Here is a 15,225-nt window from a genome sequence, read left to right as displayed (position 1 = left end):
CCCTACTGTTGGTGTCAGAGGATGAAATAATTGCTCCAAGGGCCAGATGAAAGCAAGCAAAGGGCCACAGTTTGGAGACTACTGATCTAAAATGTCAGGGTTGCACCTGATATAGCACCAGAAAACCTTACCTGCTTTTCTCTTCTCCGCACTCTTGGCACATTTTTCTTATATACAGCACAAGATTGAAATGTGCAGAAACATGTACTAAGTATTAATTTGGGCTGTTGTCATTTAATCAACTAGGCATAAGCAAGTGTAGCACCCTCCTAGATAGGTGCTAGGATTAGTTAGATTTAGTGCTGGCGCACTGTTTTTTTTTTTTGTGTTCTAGGTAAATTTAGCTTGTCTCACTGTAACCATTGTGGCTGTAATTCTGTAAATGTAGTTGTGCTCGCTGTAATCAGTGCAGCTATATGCAATCTAGTTAAGGCTGGTCAGTGTTTCAGCTGCTGCTGGTTTGCCTGCTTCCTCTGCTTTCTAGAGATCCGTAGAATCCTCTGGAGCATAGGTGTAGAACAATGCAAATAGTCGTATGAATAATTATACAGCCCTGGCCAGTCTCAAGGCAGATGGCCCTGAAGACTGCTGGGAGTCTATATAAATTCTTTGGGACACAGAGTTTCTGGGTCTTTGCCTGCAGAAGAGAAGTTCAGCTTGTAGGGCTTGCTGCCCTGTGGGAATTGCTGCCATGTGCTTGCTTGTTCGTGAGGCCTCAGGTGGGTGACCTGACGGTCTGAATGCTGAAGTTACAAAGAGCTGACTGAGGGGCTGTCATCTGAAGATCTAGTCTGGTATCACAGGAGAAAGGTGTCATGTGGATGTTGGAAGGGGGCAACCAACTTTCCCTGGACATTTGTGAGGACAGACTGCTATGAGAGATCTTAGGAACTTTCAGGCTGCTGCCACCCCTCTTGTGCTAGAGAGTCAGTAATGTGTTTGTCTAAAGGGTACATCGGCTGGTGTCTTGAAGAGCTCAGTCTATCTCGTTCTATATGAGGGGATTCTGCTCTGTTTGCTCTAAAGAGAGAAATCTGCTTTTAACTGCTTCTACTACAAAGCCAAGTCCACAGTTTTCTACTGCAAGGACTACTGCTTTTTGAGTATCCCACTCAAGTCCCTCAACCCTATCCCAGATACTCAAAAAAAAAAAAAAAAAAAAAAAAGTAACAAAAAACATCCTTTAGACTTGTTTTTAAGCCAAAGAGTGATCGTGTGCTTGGCTGCAGAGCAATCTACTGGGAAAAGAACCTGGGCAAATTTCCAACAGCTCCTATGGGGGTAGTGCTACACAAACCTGGGCAATGTTGTATTACTCTAGCACAATTGTAAGTCTAGTTTATATACTCCTAGTAATGGAGTTAGAAAATTCAGCTTTCATGGCCAGGCTATTGGTATTTTTAGCGCTTCTAGCTGCTCAAGAGCCATTGTTTTCCCAGTAAAGGTATTTAGATAAGTCTTCTGTTTTCCTGATTTTCTTCTAACTATATTTGGGAAGTCATACAAAATTCATAAGAAACAATAGTCACAGGCAGGCAGTTTATGGTGAATGCAGATACCTTAATCATAATCCTCAGATCTTGGAGCTAAGCCAGTCCCTGACCTTTTTAAGTTTGACACACAGACCCATTATGGACAGCTGAGACTCTCACATTGGATTGTTAAATAGAGGTGGGGCTTAGTTAGGGCATTGGTTGAGGCCTGATTATGGCATTGGCCAGAACTGATTGGCTCCCTGGGTGCAAGAAACTTCACTGAGGATTATGACACTTGGGAGCATTGTTAATCTTTACATTTTAAAGACCTGATTTGTTCCTTTTTTGTTGTTGCTTGTGCTTTATTTGTTAAAGACGAAGTTCACCCTTTTGGAAAAAATAATAAATTCACATATTTTTGCAGGAAAAAAGTGATTTTCTTTTTTCAGAGGGGCCTGCAGAGGTGCAATCAGTAGAACATAAATAGAAAAGCAGGTATAGGTGAATCAGAGTGACTTGCGAGCCACAGGTGTGATAATTACTAGAGGATCGCAAACATGAAACACATAACTACAACTGTGTTGGAAATATCTACAAATATATGTTGCGCTCCTAAATACTTCTCAATAAATAATAATTAAATTATTACCATTAAATTAATTCAAATTATGATACAAATAACTAATAAAAGTGTATACATACCAAAAAATATTTAAATAGATAATTTCAACTAATCATTCTCCTCCAAATAAATATCAAAATAATTCCACATGAAATACTCCTCTAAAAAAATATTTTACCAAGTGCTCATAAATCATCTATTAGTGACATGTGTTTTAGTTGAGGGTTATTAGTTGGTTTATTATCTTTATTATATTAAATGAGGGTATTATGAATATAAATTAAATTGAGGGTATTAGTAAGTACATCATGTCACTAATAGATGATTTATGAGCACTTGGTAAAATATTTTTTTTAGAGGAGTATTTCATGTGGAATTATTTTGATATTTATTTGGAGGAGATTGATTAGTTGAAATTATCTATTTAAATATTTTTTGGTATGTATACACTTTTATTAGTTATTTGTATCATAATTTGAATTAATTTAATGGTAATAATTTAATTATTATTTATTGAAGTATTTAGGAGCGCAACATATATTTGTAAATAGAAAAGCAACCACTAAGAGGTTACCACATCTTACAAATTTCTTTGACTTCCAAGTAGTTTGTTTTTGCAATTCACAATTTCATGTTACATGTTGCTGATATGACCGTTTTTCATGAATTTCACTTGTCTGTCTGCTGGCTTTACATTTTTTTATTAAAGGAGGCCCAGCCACAAATTCAAACAGTACAGAGAAAATTGGCATGTAGACTACTCATTTAGTCGTACTTTCAGCTGCTGAGAATGGGTTTACTAGGAGCTACAATCTAATTGTTAGGGTTTACTTCTAATATTTCAGTTATGGTTGGATGCAGGTGGTCTAAGTCACCCATTGTTTGCTTATATTTCTTGAGACCTCTAAGACCAGCTGTCCCCATCAAAGTTTCCGACTCTCCAGCATGAGCAGTGAGAGCTCCTATCAGAGTTTCTGACTTTGCCTATCTCTGTCATTGGGTGGTCTAAGAACCTCCAAGTGTTAAAAGGAGTCACTGGGTGACCCAACCTACTGACCATCTGCCCAAAACTGAAGTAATGGCTTTAAGTTGGCAATCCTTTAATACAGCTCTGTTGCTAGAGTAAAAAAATGTAGCAAAGCACCACATGCCATAAAGGACTTTATACTCACCTGTACTGAATATTAAAAATTTACTTGTGAGCCAATAAGGTGTATAATAAACAGCTTCTATCAATAAGATCGCAGGCTATCTTGCTCACCCTCATAAATGTGAGTTATCAGTGCATACAAATGAAGAAAATATAGATGCCGCGCTCTAGCAAGACCTATTACTTATATATAGTATAAAAACTGTATTTGCATTAAATCTCTAATAGCGGCATGATCTTTTATGTGTAACCATACATGATTGTGATACCAATAAATACCCAAACATGTGTTGATGATAATGAATAAATGAATTTAAAAAATATATATCAAAATTGGTGATAACCAAAAAAAAATAAAAAGTCTGTGCAAAATTATTCAAATTTGTGTCCTTCGATGATTAAATATTCAATTAAGAAATAAATATCAAAAATAAAAATCGAAAAATACGGAAAATAAATAAAAGGTAAAAATTCAATGAATTTTGTGCAAAAGCGCAAAACAAACTTGGTGCAGAGTTCAGCAGGGATGAAATATCTGTGTGCTCTCCTTCCTATCAGTCTGAGGTGATGCAGGTGAAGGTTGCAGATAGAGGGCTATTATGTAAGCCTGAATGGTCATATGGATCTCTCCCTCCTCAGATCTTTCCTTGATCCAGCCCTTAAAGCATTCCTCATACGGATCATGTAAATAGAGAAAAGTGCATAGTGCTTTATCGTTGATAAAAATAAACACTTTAATATGCGCTCAATATGCAGTCACATTGATTAAAAACAATCTGCACTTTGTATAATAGACCAGCCTCTCGGGTGTGCTCACATACACTACCAGTGCTTGCCATGTAAGGATCCATGGTGATGTCACCAATTTTGATATATATATTTTTTTATTTAATTTATTCATTATCAACACATGTTTGGGTATTTATTGGTATTACAATCATGTATGGTTACACATAAAAGATCATGCAGCTATTAGAGACTTAATGCAAATACAGTTTTTATACTATATACAGGTAATCGGTCTTGATAGAGCGCGGCATCTATATTTTCTTCATTTGTATTCTCACCTGTACTGTTGCCATTCCTCTGATCTTCACTGTAAGAGATTTGGCCTCCTGAAATATCCTCACATCCAACACTTCCAGGAGTATTGGATGCTTATGTCCCCAACAATACCACTGTGGTTCCTTCCACTCACCCTTACATCACATCTGTGTCCTGTAATGGTGTAGGAGCCAGCAGAAAGAACCACAGTGGGGGGACCAGGTATCTGTCACACTGCGTTGATGTGAAGAGGCCATTTCTCTTCAAGAGCTAAGTTCTGAAGAACGGGTGGTATGACAGGTAGGTACAATACTTCTATGGCACGTGACTCCTTCCTATATATTTTTAACCCAAAAAAAGTTGCTTTAAATAGTGTCTGAAATGTACTTGCCTGTGTATATTTATCTATTTTGTAAATGCAACAAGTGTCCTCCAAAGAATATATAAGAACTATCCCTATCATGTTGCCACAAGATTTGTAGAAGCCAAAATTGCAGCCATACACAATATGTTGACATACAAAACACTCGAATGAGCCTGCCGTCTTTGGTGAATGTTGTACTTTGCCTTCCAGGTGTCCGCAAATATGGTAAAGATTTTCAAGCTATTGCAGATGTAATTGGCAACAAGACAGTGGGTCAAGTGAAGAACTTCTTTGTAAACTACAGGCGTCGGTTTAACTTAGAGGAGGTATTGCAGGAATGGGAAGCAGAACAAGGAACCCAGGCCTCTAATGGTGATGCCTCTGCTTTAGGGGATGACACAAAAAACACTTCTCATGTACCATCAGGAAAGAGCACTGATGAAGAGGATGAGGTGTGTTTGTGTACCCGCAGCTCAGACATGTCATTTTTTATTTTATTTTTTTTCCATTTTTTTTTGTAGTTATTATTGATAAATAGGTAGTATTCAGCAGTGTAAAATGCTGCTCTGTAATTGTCTACACTTGAATATTATCTTTATGTAATGTATGCATTTATATATTTATATGAATATTATATTTGTTCAAAAGTTACTTTTACTTTTATTAGATAAGACTATACATTGTTATGTAATGCATATAAACATGTATTTTTTTTTTTTTTTTTTTTTTTTAGTTTTATAAACTTTTATTTTTCTTCCCGCACATAGAGGGACACTGAGAAGATGATTCTGAGGTATAGGCCACATTTGAAAGATATATGGAGTACTAAAATGCTGAAAAGTCTATCACTCTAGTGGTCTTCCATATGTAGTCCTATAAGGAGGTGACCGTATCATTGTAATATGCTTTCAGGGCCAACTAGTTTTCCTCCATTACTCTTTTTAAGTGCGGAGAGGGTAAAGTAAATATAAGACCAGCATTTGAAACAATCAGGCAGTAGTACACATCTAAATCATAAACAAACATACCACACATCGTTTAAAAAATAAAAATAAAAATAGAATTTAATTTTTATAAATATTCAGTAAATACTTTTCACATAGCCCCAATTCTCATTTTAAAGCAGAACTATACTCCCCTTGGCTCCAGCGATGCCATGTCCTGGAACATCCCTCCAGACTTTGACATCTTCGAGCTGCTGGCTTCCAGGTATCAAGCATCTGCTGCTTCTATTTGCTGGACAGGGATGATGTCACTCCCGCGTATGCAGGGGAGTTCTGTTGGTTTCGCATTGCCAAATTTCTGCAGTAAGCAGCATGTGTGCCGCTCCCTGTACAGGTTCGGACAGGCAAGAAGGTCATTTTAATGCCAGAGACAGAGCATGTCTCTTCTGCATTAAAAATCCTGCCTGTTCACCCATTTTTATGTACTACCTTAAGTTTAAGTTGCGTGCACCCCTGGGTCATAGAAGGGTTCTAAGCTAGAGCGTCTGACTAGAGCCAGTGATGTTGCTGTCAGCTTTAGAACTACAATTCCAATGCTGCCTTGCCACTGACTTACAATGACACTCTGCATGGAATACTCATGTGATACTGACAGCGCCAAGAGAGGATTAGAATGTTATGAGTAGCGTTGTCACCTGAGAACAGGAAGAAGGGCAAAGTACTAGCAGGAGCAACCGGTATTTTTTGGCTATTTTAAGAAAACGTGAACAAAAAGCTTATACTACTATGTTAAACAGACCAAACGGCAAGAAATAAATTAATCTCTGCAACGGGGACAGTACAGTGAGAGCCTGGTAGAAGTGGTGACAATTGTGCATTTTGTCCAAAGCGAAAAAATAAAGTTTTGGCCAGAGTTTAGTTTTAAAGGTTGCATTTATGTGCAGTTCTGAGCTGCCGCCTGTACTGCTTTCATTTAGGGGCCTATTCACCCTATATGTGGTGCCAGACGTTTTACTGCATTGTAAAATGTTTGTCGCTGCAAGGAGACACAGGAAACCATTGTTCACACTGCAATGCTGCATATGGCTGCTCTGTAGTACGCTGCGATAAAATGCAGACATGCTGCATTTTATTGTGGCACACCATGCCAAATTGCACGGCAATGTAGAACGCAGGGCATCCTACTGCTGTACATTGCCGTGACTGAAGTGGATGTTTTGTACACTACAAATAAAGTTTGTACAAAACAAAGAGCAGGAAACCGCAGCTGGGAACGGAGAGCTACCGGACCAGTAAAGCGCTCTTGCAGCTCTCCGTTTTATAGCATGCATTTGCCCTAAAGCTTCTTTTCATCTGAGAGCATCTCTGGCTCCAGCCTCAGAAACTCATTGGGGTAGATTTACTAAAGGTAAATAGACTGTGTACTTTGCAAGTGCAGTTGCCCCAGAGCTTACTAAATGAGGATAAGAGTTCTGCTGACTTCCATCATCCAATCATGTGCAAGCAATAATGCTGTTTTTTTTTTTTCTATTTTCCATGCATATTATTGGGTATTCTTTACGAAGTGAAGCTTCACCTCATTTCCTAAGCTCTGGGGCAACTGCTCTTGCAAACTGCATAGTCCTTTTTGCCTTTAGTAAATCAAACCCATTCTTTTTCAAATTTAAAAACCTTCTATAAAAACTTGGAAGATTGTTTTAGTATTATTGGCCTCGAAAGAGCTAGCAATTGGAAAGGAACAGACCATGTGAGAAACAGGAGTTATTTTGAATTCCAGTTTTAGTGGTAAAACTGCGTTGACCCATAAAATAGTGGTGGCAGAAGCAACCCTACAGTGTACTCTGGTTCACATGCAGCTTCCTTTTACTTAGTTGATGCTGGGTTTGCAATTTTCCATAATTTTACTGCTGTTAAGAAAACAGTGGAAGGCAGCAGCTATGGCTTATTTAGATTTCCCTGGCTCCAAAAGCCTCTAGATCAGCCTTTCTTAACCTTTTCAACACAGAGAACCTCTTTAAAATAACTTTCTGGTCTCAGGGAACCCCTGCCAAAGTTACTATGTCTACAACTCCTGATACTTTAGTGTGATGGTCGGTGGGAAGAATGCTTCTTACATTGTCATTGGGACAAGTTACCCCCTTACAGATAGCTAAAATGATCAATGGTGTCAATGAGAACTTATCTGTGGGGAACCCCTAGCAACCTCTGGAGGAATGCAAAAGAAAAACAGAGGGCACACCGGCCTAGTGCATTATCGTTTAAAATATTTAATGAAAGAATAAAAAAGTAGGTATCATACTCACAATGGACATATAAAACACAGGCACATCACAATGAACAAAAGTGTTCAATTCATATAGCATCTGAGTCCACAACGATGAAGCCCTGGATGACGCATTTTGAGAATTCAGCCTCTTCCTCAGAGCCAACCAGGGTGGCTCTGAGGAAGAAGCTGAGTCCTCGAAACCAACCAGGTTGGCTCTGAGGAAGAAGCGGAGTCCTCAAAACCAACCAGATTGACTCTGAGGAAGAAGCGGAGTCCTCGAAACCAACCAGGTTGACTCTGAGGAAGAAGCGGAGTCCTCGAAACCAACCAGGTTGACTCTGAGGAAGAAGCTGAGTCCTCGAAACCAACCAGGTTGGCTCTGAGGAAGAAGCTGAGTCCTCGAAACCAACCAGGTTGGCTCTGAGGAAGAGGCTGAGTCTTCGAAACGCGTCAGCCAGGGCTCTATGGTTGTGGACTCAGATGCTATATGAATTGAACACTTTTGTTCATTGTGATGTGTCTGTGTTTTTATATGTCCATTGTGAGTATGATACCTACTTTTTTATTCTTTCATTATATATTTTAAACGATAATACACTAGGCCAGTGCGCCCTCCTTCTTTTTTTTTTTTTTTTTTTTTCCTTTTGCATTCAGTGATTTTGGACTACCCCGGTCCGTTGAGGGCAGCAAGCAGTGCATATTCCAGAACATTTACATTGTCATCCAAGTGTCTGCTGAGTGCATCCCCAGCGCAGGAGTAAAGTGTTTGCTGTATTTAACCTCTGAAGGAAGCCTGGTTGAAAGACCCACCATAGCCAAGAGAAGTACTGGGTACAGTTTTTTATAAAATGTGTACGCGTTTCTTGTCCTTTTCACTTATAGAAGGGTGGGATTTGAAGGGAGATCTAGGAGGGAGGATGTCTTTCAGTTTCTCATTGTTATACCTTCTAAAGTTGGGGTCTGTTACCTTGAGTCATCTTCTCTGCATCCCCCTAGGTGTTTCATGAAAAGGATTTTACGGTGAGTACAGAAATCCTTTATTAAAGGATTTAACTTGAAAATGGATTTTTTTCCTTTCTGTTTTGTCTTAGGTACAGAACAGCCAGACAGTTCCTCCAACCAGCCAGTCCCCTCCAGAACAGTCCTCTGCCCCAGCACCGGCAGCTTCAGCCTCAGCCTTGAACCAGCCTCCACCTCTTCTTCGGCCCTCACTACCAGCTGCCCCAGCCCTACATCGGCAACCTCCACCTCTACAGCAGCAGGCTCGCTTTGTCCAGCCAAGACCCACCCTCAACCAGCCGCCTCCTCCTCTAATTCGGCCTGCTAGCTCCTTGCCCCCTCGTCTGAACCCAAGGCCAGTCGTGACCACAAGCTCTGGTCAGCAGCCGCCTTCCCTTATTGGGATTCAGACCGAACCACAGCAGACAATGCATTGATTTTATGCAGATAAGTTCTCAGCTTAAAAAGGTGAACTTTTTAATAAGCTATTTTTGAGAGAGAAGAGTCAGTTTTGGAGCCTCTGTCCGAAGTTTGACAAATCCTTCTACCACTTCTAACAAAGATCATGACGTTTCAGATGTTAAGGATTTTTGTACCATACACTAAACTGATACAGAATGTAATGTAGCCTTTTTTATATACATAGAGTCAGACGTAAACCTCTTGTACACCAAAGTGTGTGTTTTTGTTTTGTTTTGTTTTTTTTTCTAGATTCATCTGTTACTTGTTATGTGTTTTGTATTCGTGCACTTATTGGCTGACCATATTATGCAATAATTCTCAAATGAACTTGTGAATGGTTAAGTGATGTGCAATGTGAAGATTTATAAAACATATCTGATTGTGCTAACCAGTGTTAAAGTGAACCATGCACACAGAGCACAGATGACCATGATGTCGCTAACCCAGCATTAAAGTGAACCCGTCACCTACAGGTATAAGAGGTATCTTTTAAGTCAAAGCTTGAAGAGATGTCTTGACTGTCCATGGGCCTCTGTTTTTTTTATCCAGCCATAATTGTAGTCCACCAAGCCATATTACTTATTTAGATGGCCTTGTCTGTAATATGGTTTACTGAGAGCACCAGTTCCTGAGGAATGCAAAAGAGCAGGACAAGTTTTGTAACATTGGCCATCGGAGGCGCCATCATGTAACATGTAGCTACAGCAGTGTGTACAAACACACATGTAAAAAGCATCTGGCTAGGATTAAAGGAAAATTCAGGGCCTTTGCAAGTTAAAAATGATTGCAGTATTTCATGATTGCATTAACAGTTCACTAACTCATATTACATGTTGCATTGAATTGCTCTTCAGCAAGTGTTCATGTTGCTTGTGCTTAGTGAATTCAAAAACTGATTGATAACCCTCTCCCTCCCACCAAAAATAAACAAACATAACCGCTTTGTCTATCATACAAGTAAAAATTACACAAAGATCACGAAGGCGACAAAAGTTGACCTTAGCAACTAATTTCTGTTATTAGTGAATTGGATTTAAGGGATGAGTTCACCTTTCCTAATATATTACTCATTTCACCTGTATCATGTTACTCTGTAAGGAACCACCCCCCTTTACTCTAAATCACCCTTGTGACAGCGGGCTGGGGATCATTTCCCTGCACCTGTCACAATTTTTTAAAACTGTGGCCGTGCGGGGCTTTGCCCATCTGCCCGTGTCATACATTCAGAGTTCAAGTACTGCTTGTAGTTCTCAATGAAGATCTACCAGGGGGTTGGTGAGCGCTCTAGTAGTTCATTGATTCTTCTTGTCCTTCAGTAACTGCCAGCCCATACGAGGTACAAGCAGACAGCTACACTGACAGTCCGCAGGAGCCTGACATTGCACCCCTCATGGTTGCAGTGCTTTACAGGCTCCTAATAAAGTAAATAAATGAATGCACATTTATTTATTTTTTTTAACTACAAAAAAATGTTCATTTTATTTGTTTTTAAAAAGGTGAACTCGTACTTTTAAAGTTGCTAAGCTACTGAGATAGATATGTTCTCATAGAGCGTAGTGCACACCCAAAGTTGGAACTTAAGTTATGACTGGAATCACCCAATTCCACCCCCTCCCTTCCATGCTACTAGTCAGTCACTAAGATTGGCAACCTTACTGACCAATAGTGTGTGGGGTGGAGAGGAGGTTGGAATGGGCACAGCTTCAGTTCCTGAAAATGCTATTTGCACATTAGAGCACACATGCTATGAATATGATGCTGGCATTTTCATATGCCTGATCCACATGTCTGCCAGCAGTGTAGTCATTTTAAAGTACACATAGGTTAACGTTGAGCTTTAGGATCAGCTGCTATAGGCAGCACATCCAGTCTCTTTTCCACCATTGTAATAGTACACTCTGCAGACTGGGTATTCCTGCAGCAATTTATATCTGCCAATCATCATTCTTGGATTCTTTAAATTGGACCTTCACTCTCCCAATCAACATTGACTATTTTTAATATTCTGCTGCTAGCATTAGTAAATGAATAGGAAAGTATATGCATAGTAAAAGATCCCAAACCCCGCACACCTAGCAAAGCCAGTCGTAAACTGGTGAAAGCGACCTCAGCCAGCTTTATCTAAAGCCACGCTCTCAATGTGTTTTCACCCCGACCACGGGACTTAATCGTGGAGGTAGGGATAGATAGGATGTATATCATATTTGCTTGTGTTTTTTAAACTTTTTTTTTTTTTTTTTTGTTCCTGTTACTTCCTGGTTTTCAAGGCTAGGCAAATGGTGTCATACATCCCAGGAGCCTTTAGGAGGGGACTGTTTTTTTGTTTTTTTTTCTTAGCTCAGGCATGCAGGTAGGAGGGTGTGCTTAGTTAAAAGTAGATGGATTCCAGCAAGTAAATGCCACATGAATCATCTGCCCTTACTCAAGATGGCCGCGGCCAGAAATACTAGGGGGTGGTTTTCAAAGTGATTTCTCAACAAAACAAAGCATGGAAACATGGATGGGTGAGTTTGCTGTGAATAATAAATACAAATTAAATTACTTTTTTAGATTTGTGGTGCCCAGATGCAGTTTAGTTCCACTTTAAACAGATGATTGGTTATTTCTTATTGGCTGCTGTGAAATGCTGCATATTGTTGTCCTTTATTATGAGGCTGAACGTGCCCCTTTCTTCCCATCGAATGGCCAAGTTGCGCTCTCATAAACTGGTTGGTGAAGTATCTGTTGTTCATGGGTCCACTTCAGTAAGTGTTGTTGTTCCTTATTTGTTCTACTTAAAATGTTATTTTTAACATAACAGTGAAGTGTAGTTATCATGTTCGTGTCCTTGTCAATTTGTGTCATCAGTATTTCACTCTATCAATGGCTTAAAACTGAAAAATAATGTATATATTTAGTATTCTATTTATTATTTCCCTTCCTTCATTGCACACATTATTGGGATTATTCAGTAAGACAATTGCAGTTGCCTGTGAATGAATGCAATGAACACAGAACGGAATGTTCCATCACGTTTCTACACTGAAAATTCTGATTCTCCTCTATGATTTAGATTTTTCATCTATCGCTAGGAAGCACTTCTGATTGCCCTCTAGTTGGGATCATTGTATTTGTCCATGTTGTTTTTTGCTTTTTTGTTTATTTTTTGGCCTGTTGTATTTTTCGTTTACAGTTTTCTGTGTGATATTAGTGCTAGTGATGGCATGACAGTTCTGTTGGTATTGGATATCTGCACCATAGTACAACCAATAACTGTTTAGTTGTAGGGTACAAAAAATTGTAGAACTGTATTTGATCTGACAGGACTATTGTGGTGTTTTTGGCAGCAGTATAATTGCAGAGAAATGTCATACCTTATAATCCTAAATGTTCCCATACCCTTGTGCCTGATTGGTGATGACATGTTTGGTCCAGTAGCCCGGCCTGAACAGTTATGGCACCACAGCTCCACGGTGCCTCCACCTACAGAGGTCAGTGAGGATTTATTTTTAAATTTTATTTATGGCTTGTTAAAATTGTGAATATTTGAATGGCCACAGTTCCACTTTAAGGCGACTTCACTTTTATCAAACGTTACGAAATAAGCTGACCCTGTAAAAGATATGAATAACTACCTCTCCGCTGCCCATGCAGCTATTAAAGTGATCACTTACATTATCCTTTATCTTCCTGTATACGGAGGATGGCACAGTAATTATTAAAAAGAAAATACCTTTATTCCTAATTGATATACAGCTGTCCCATGACACTTCTTTCCTATTCTGTCTGCAAGGAAACAGTGGCAGGAAGAACTTCTAGTCTTCTGCTGCTGGTCACATGTTCAAAAGAAAAAAAAAAGTTTTTATACAGAGTAAAAATAAATAATATCAATAAACTGTTTTAAATTGTCATACAAGTATATATTTTAAATCTTTTTTTTTTTTTTTTTGTTTTTTGCGATAACATGGTGTGGGCGGATTTCTGCCAGTCACAGGCAATATCCCACCCCCATTGTGTTTAACTGGTTAGTGGGCATAGAGGAGGCAGGAGGGAGTGGGCTGTAATCTACCACTGTGTAGATGCTCAAATGTGTGACTCTATAGTCCTATGGGCTGCTCAGATGTGATGTGCTCAGGGTTAGAAATGCACTGAAAACTGAGCATGTGCACTAGTTGCCAACACTGCTCTGAAAAATTCCCAACTGCAGTAGGGGCATAGACAAGAGGGGGAGACAGAGAACAACAGGAACAACAAGTGTGTGGGTTTTTTTTTTGCATAATCTAGAAATCCAATCCCATAGTGCGTATGAACAGGATTTATTGATTAGCTTTAATGATGTGGGTTTAATGAAATTTTAGGAAATCCTCCTTATGAAGTGTCTTCTAAAACTGACACTTTCAGGTATGTCAATCTGCTGTCTCCCCCAGCTCTCAGTGGTTCCTTCCACAAACCTATTGTGTCCTGTCCTGATGTAGGGGTCAACTGAAAGTACTACTGAGCGCTGCAGGGGCACAGCAAATCAACACTTCAGAGGAGGATTTTTCCACAAAAGTTTGGGTTCAGCAGCACAGGCAGCAGGAGAAGCATGCAAATATGTACGGTTTTAACACTGCCAGTTTATTTCAGCATGTTTGGTAAAGCAATAGTCGCCTTGGTTTAGGGTTTTTTTAATGGGGTTAATTTTTGGGATGTTAAATTAATGCCAAACCTATTATACCTAGAACAACCATAGCAGATTTCTTTTGCCAAAATTCAGTGTAAATTCTAAAAAAAAAAACACCTTTAAGTTAAATTGGCCTCACGGTTCACAATGCAGTTGCGATAAATTAAATTTTTTGTTAAAGTGCACATCAACTGTCATTTGTAAGATATACCTATGGCCTAGGTGGAAGAAATGATCATGCTTGACTTGTCATGCTATTGTTTATTTATTTGCTGTTTGTCTTGGTGTAATTATGATAAAAACTGTTTTGTGTCTTCTGTATGTGACCGTCCAGTATAAATTGATGAATTGTCAACGGTGTTTCTGGTTTACTCAGAACTATGTGTAAAATTGATGACTTCTGTCTCCCTTTCTGAAAAGGAATACTGTTTTTTAAATAAATTATTTATTGTTTGTTAACTGCTCCTGAATTACATTCTCAATGAACTTGTCTTTTATTTTTTTATTTTTGTCATTAAAGTGTCAGTCTACCCAAAAGTTATATTTCCGTTACAGATGGGGTTTGGTTGGCTGGATTTTTTGCCGGTTTCTTATTTCTGATTGGGCATTGAACAGTGAGATCTTTCTGCAGCTTCCCGACATTCCTGGGGTTTGACTCCTCTTGTTGCTGAATGTTCCCACATATTGCATTCACCTAAATATTAAAGTAATTTGAACCCAAACTGGATTTAGTTTTCTAAAGCACAGGTAACCGCTGTAGTGTGTGTTTGTTTTTTCCCAATGCGAAAAATACATCTCTTTAAAAGAGGTATGGGCTTTCTTCCCCCCAGTTATACTTACCTAGGTGGATGCAGCATCGCTCCCCTGCTGGCTCTAAGGGTGAAAACTCGGCGATTACATGACCGCTGAGCTCTCACAGGAGAGGTACAGCCAAAAGAGATTTGGCTGTTCTAGGGATCACAGGAGTGCACTTAGTTCTGCTAAAGACTGCTCTCAGCTGACATCCCAGCCGGTCCAGGCTCTGAAAACATCCACTCAGCTGCCTGGACCAATAGTTGTCTCAGCCTCTCGGTGAGCCACTGAGAGCCTGAGCCAGCTGCTCCCGCCACCTCCACAGTCTGGCACTCCAGTGAGGGCCAGGGCAGAAAGCCAGTGACTGACAGTCAAAGGTTCTTGGCTTTCTAAAGACTGAGAACTGAGTGATCAAAGACTACTGATCACTCAGGTCTCAGACTGTAGAATAAAATAATCGGGAGA

The 15,225-nt window shown here is 39.4% G+C and overlaps 1 protein-coding gene across 2 annotated transcripts in view; it reads left to right on the top strand.

Moving 5' to 3' along the window:
• Positions 1–14,427, top strand: part of RCOR3 (REST corepressor 3) — a 74,227-nt gene extending 59,800 nt beyond the window's left edge. For both annotated transcript variants that reach the window (XM_089677802.1, XM_089677803.1), the window contains 2 exons: positions 4,866–5,107; positions 8,957–14,427. In XM_089677802.1, coding sequence (XP_089533928.1) covers positions 4,866–5,107; positions 8,957–9,301 — 587 coding nt within the window. In that variant the 3' untranslated portion in view covers positions 9,302–14,427. The remainder of the gene's footprint in view (positions 1–4,865; positions 5,108–8,956) is intronic.
• Positions 14,428–15,225: the final 798 nt, after the last annotated feature.

Source organism: Staurois parvus, unplaced genomic scaffold (assembly GCF_062004578.1).
Source record: "Staurois parvus isolate SC_StPar_1 unplaced genomic scaffold, SC_StPar_1.0 ptg000192l, whole genome shotgun sequence".
Classification (NCBI taxonomy): domain Eukaryota; kingdom Metazoa; phylum Chordata; class Amphibia; order Anura; family Ranidae; genus Staurois; species Staurois parvus.
The sequence above is the reverse complement of the archived record's forward strand: the minus strand, read 5'-3'. Positions and strand labels throughout refer to the sequence as shown.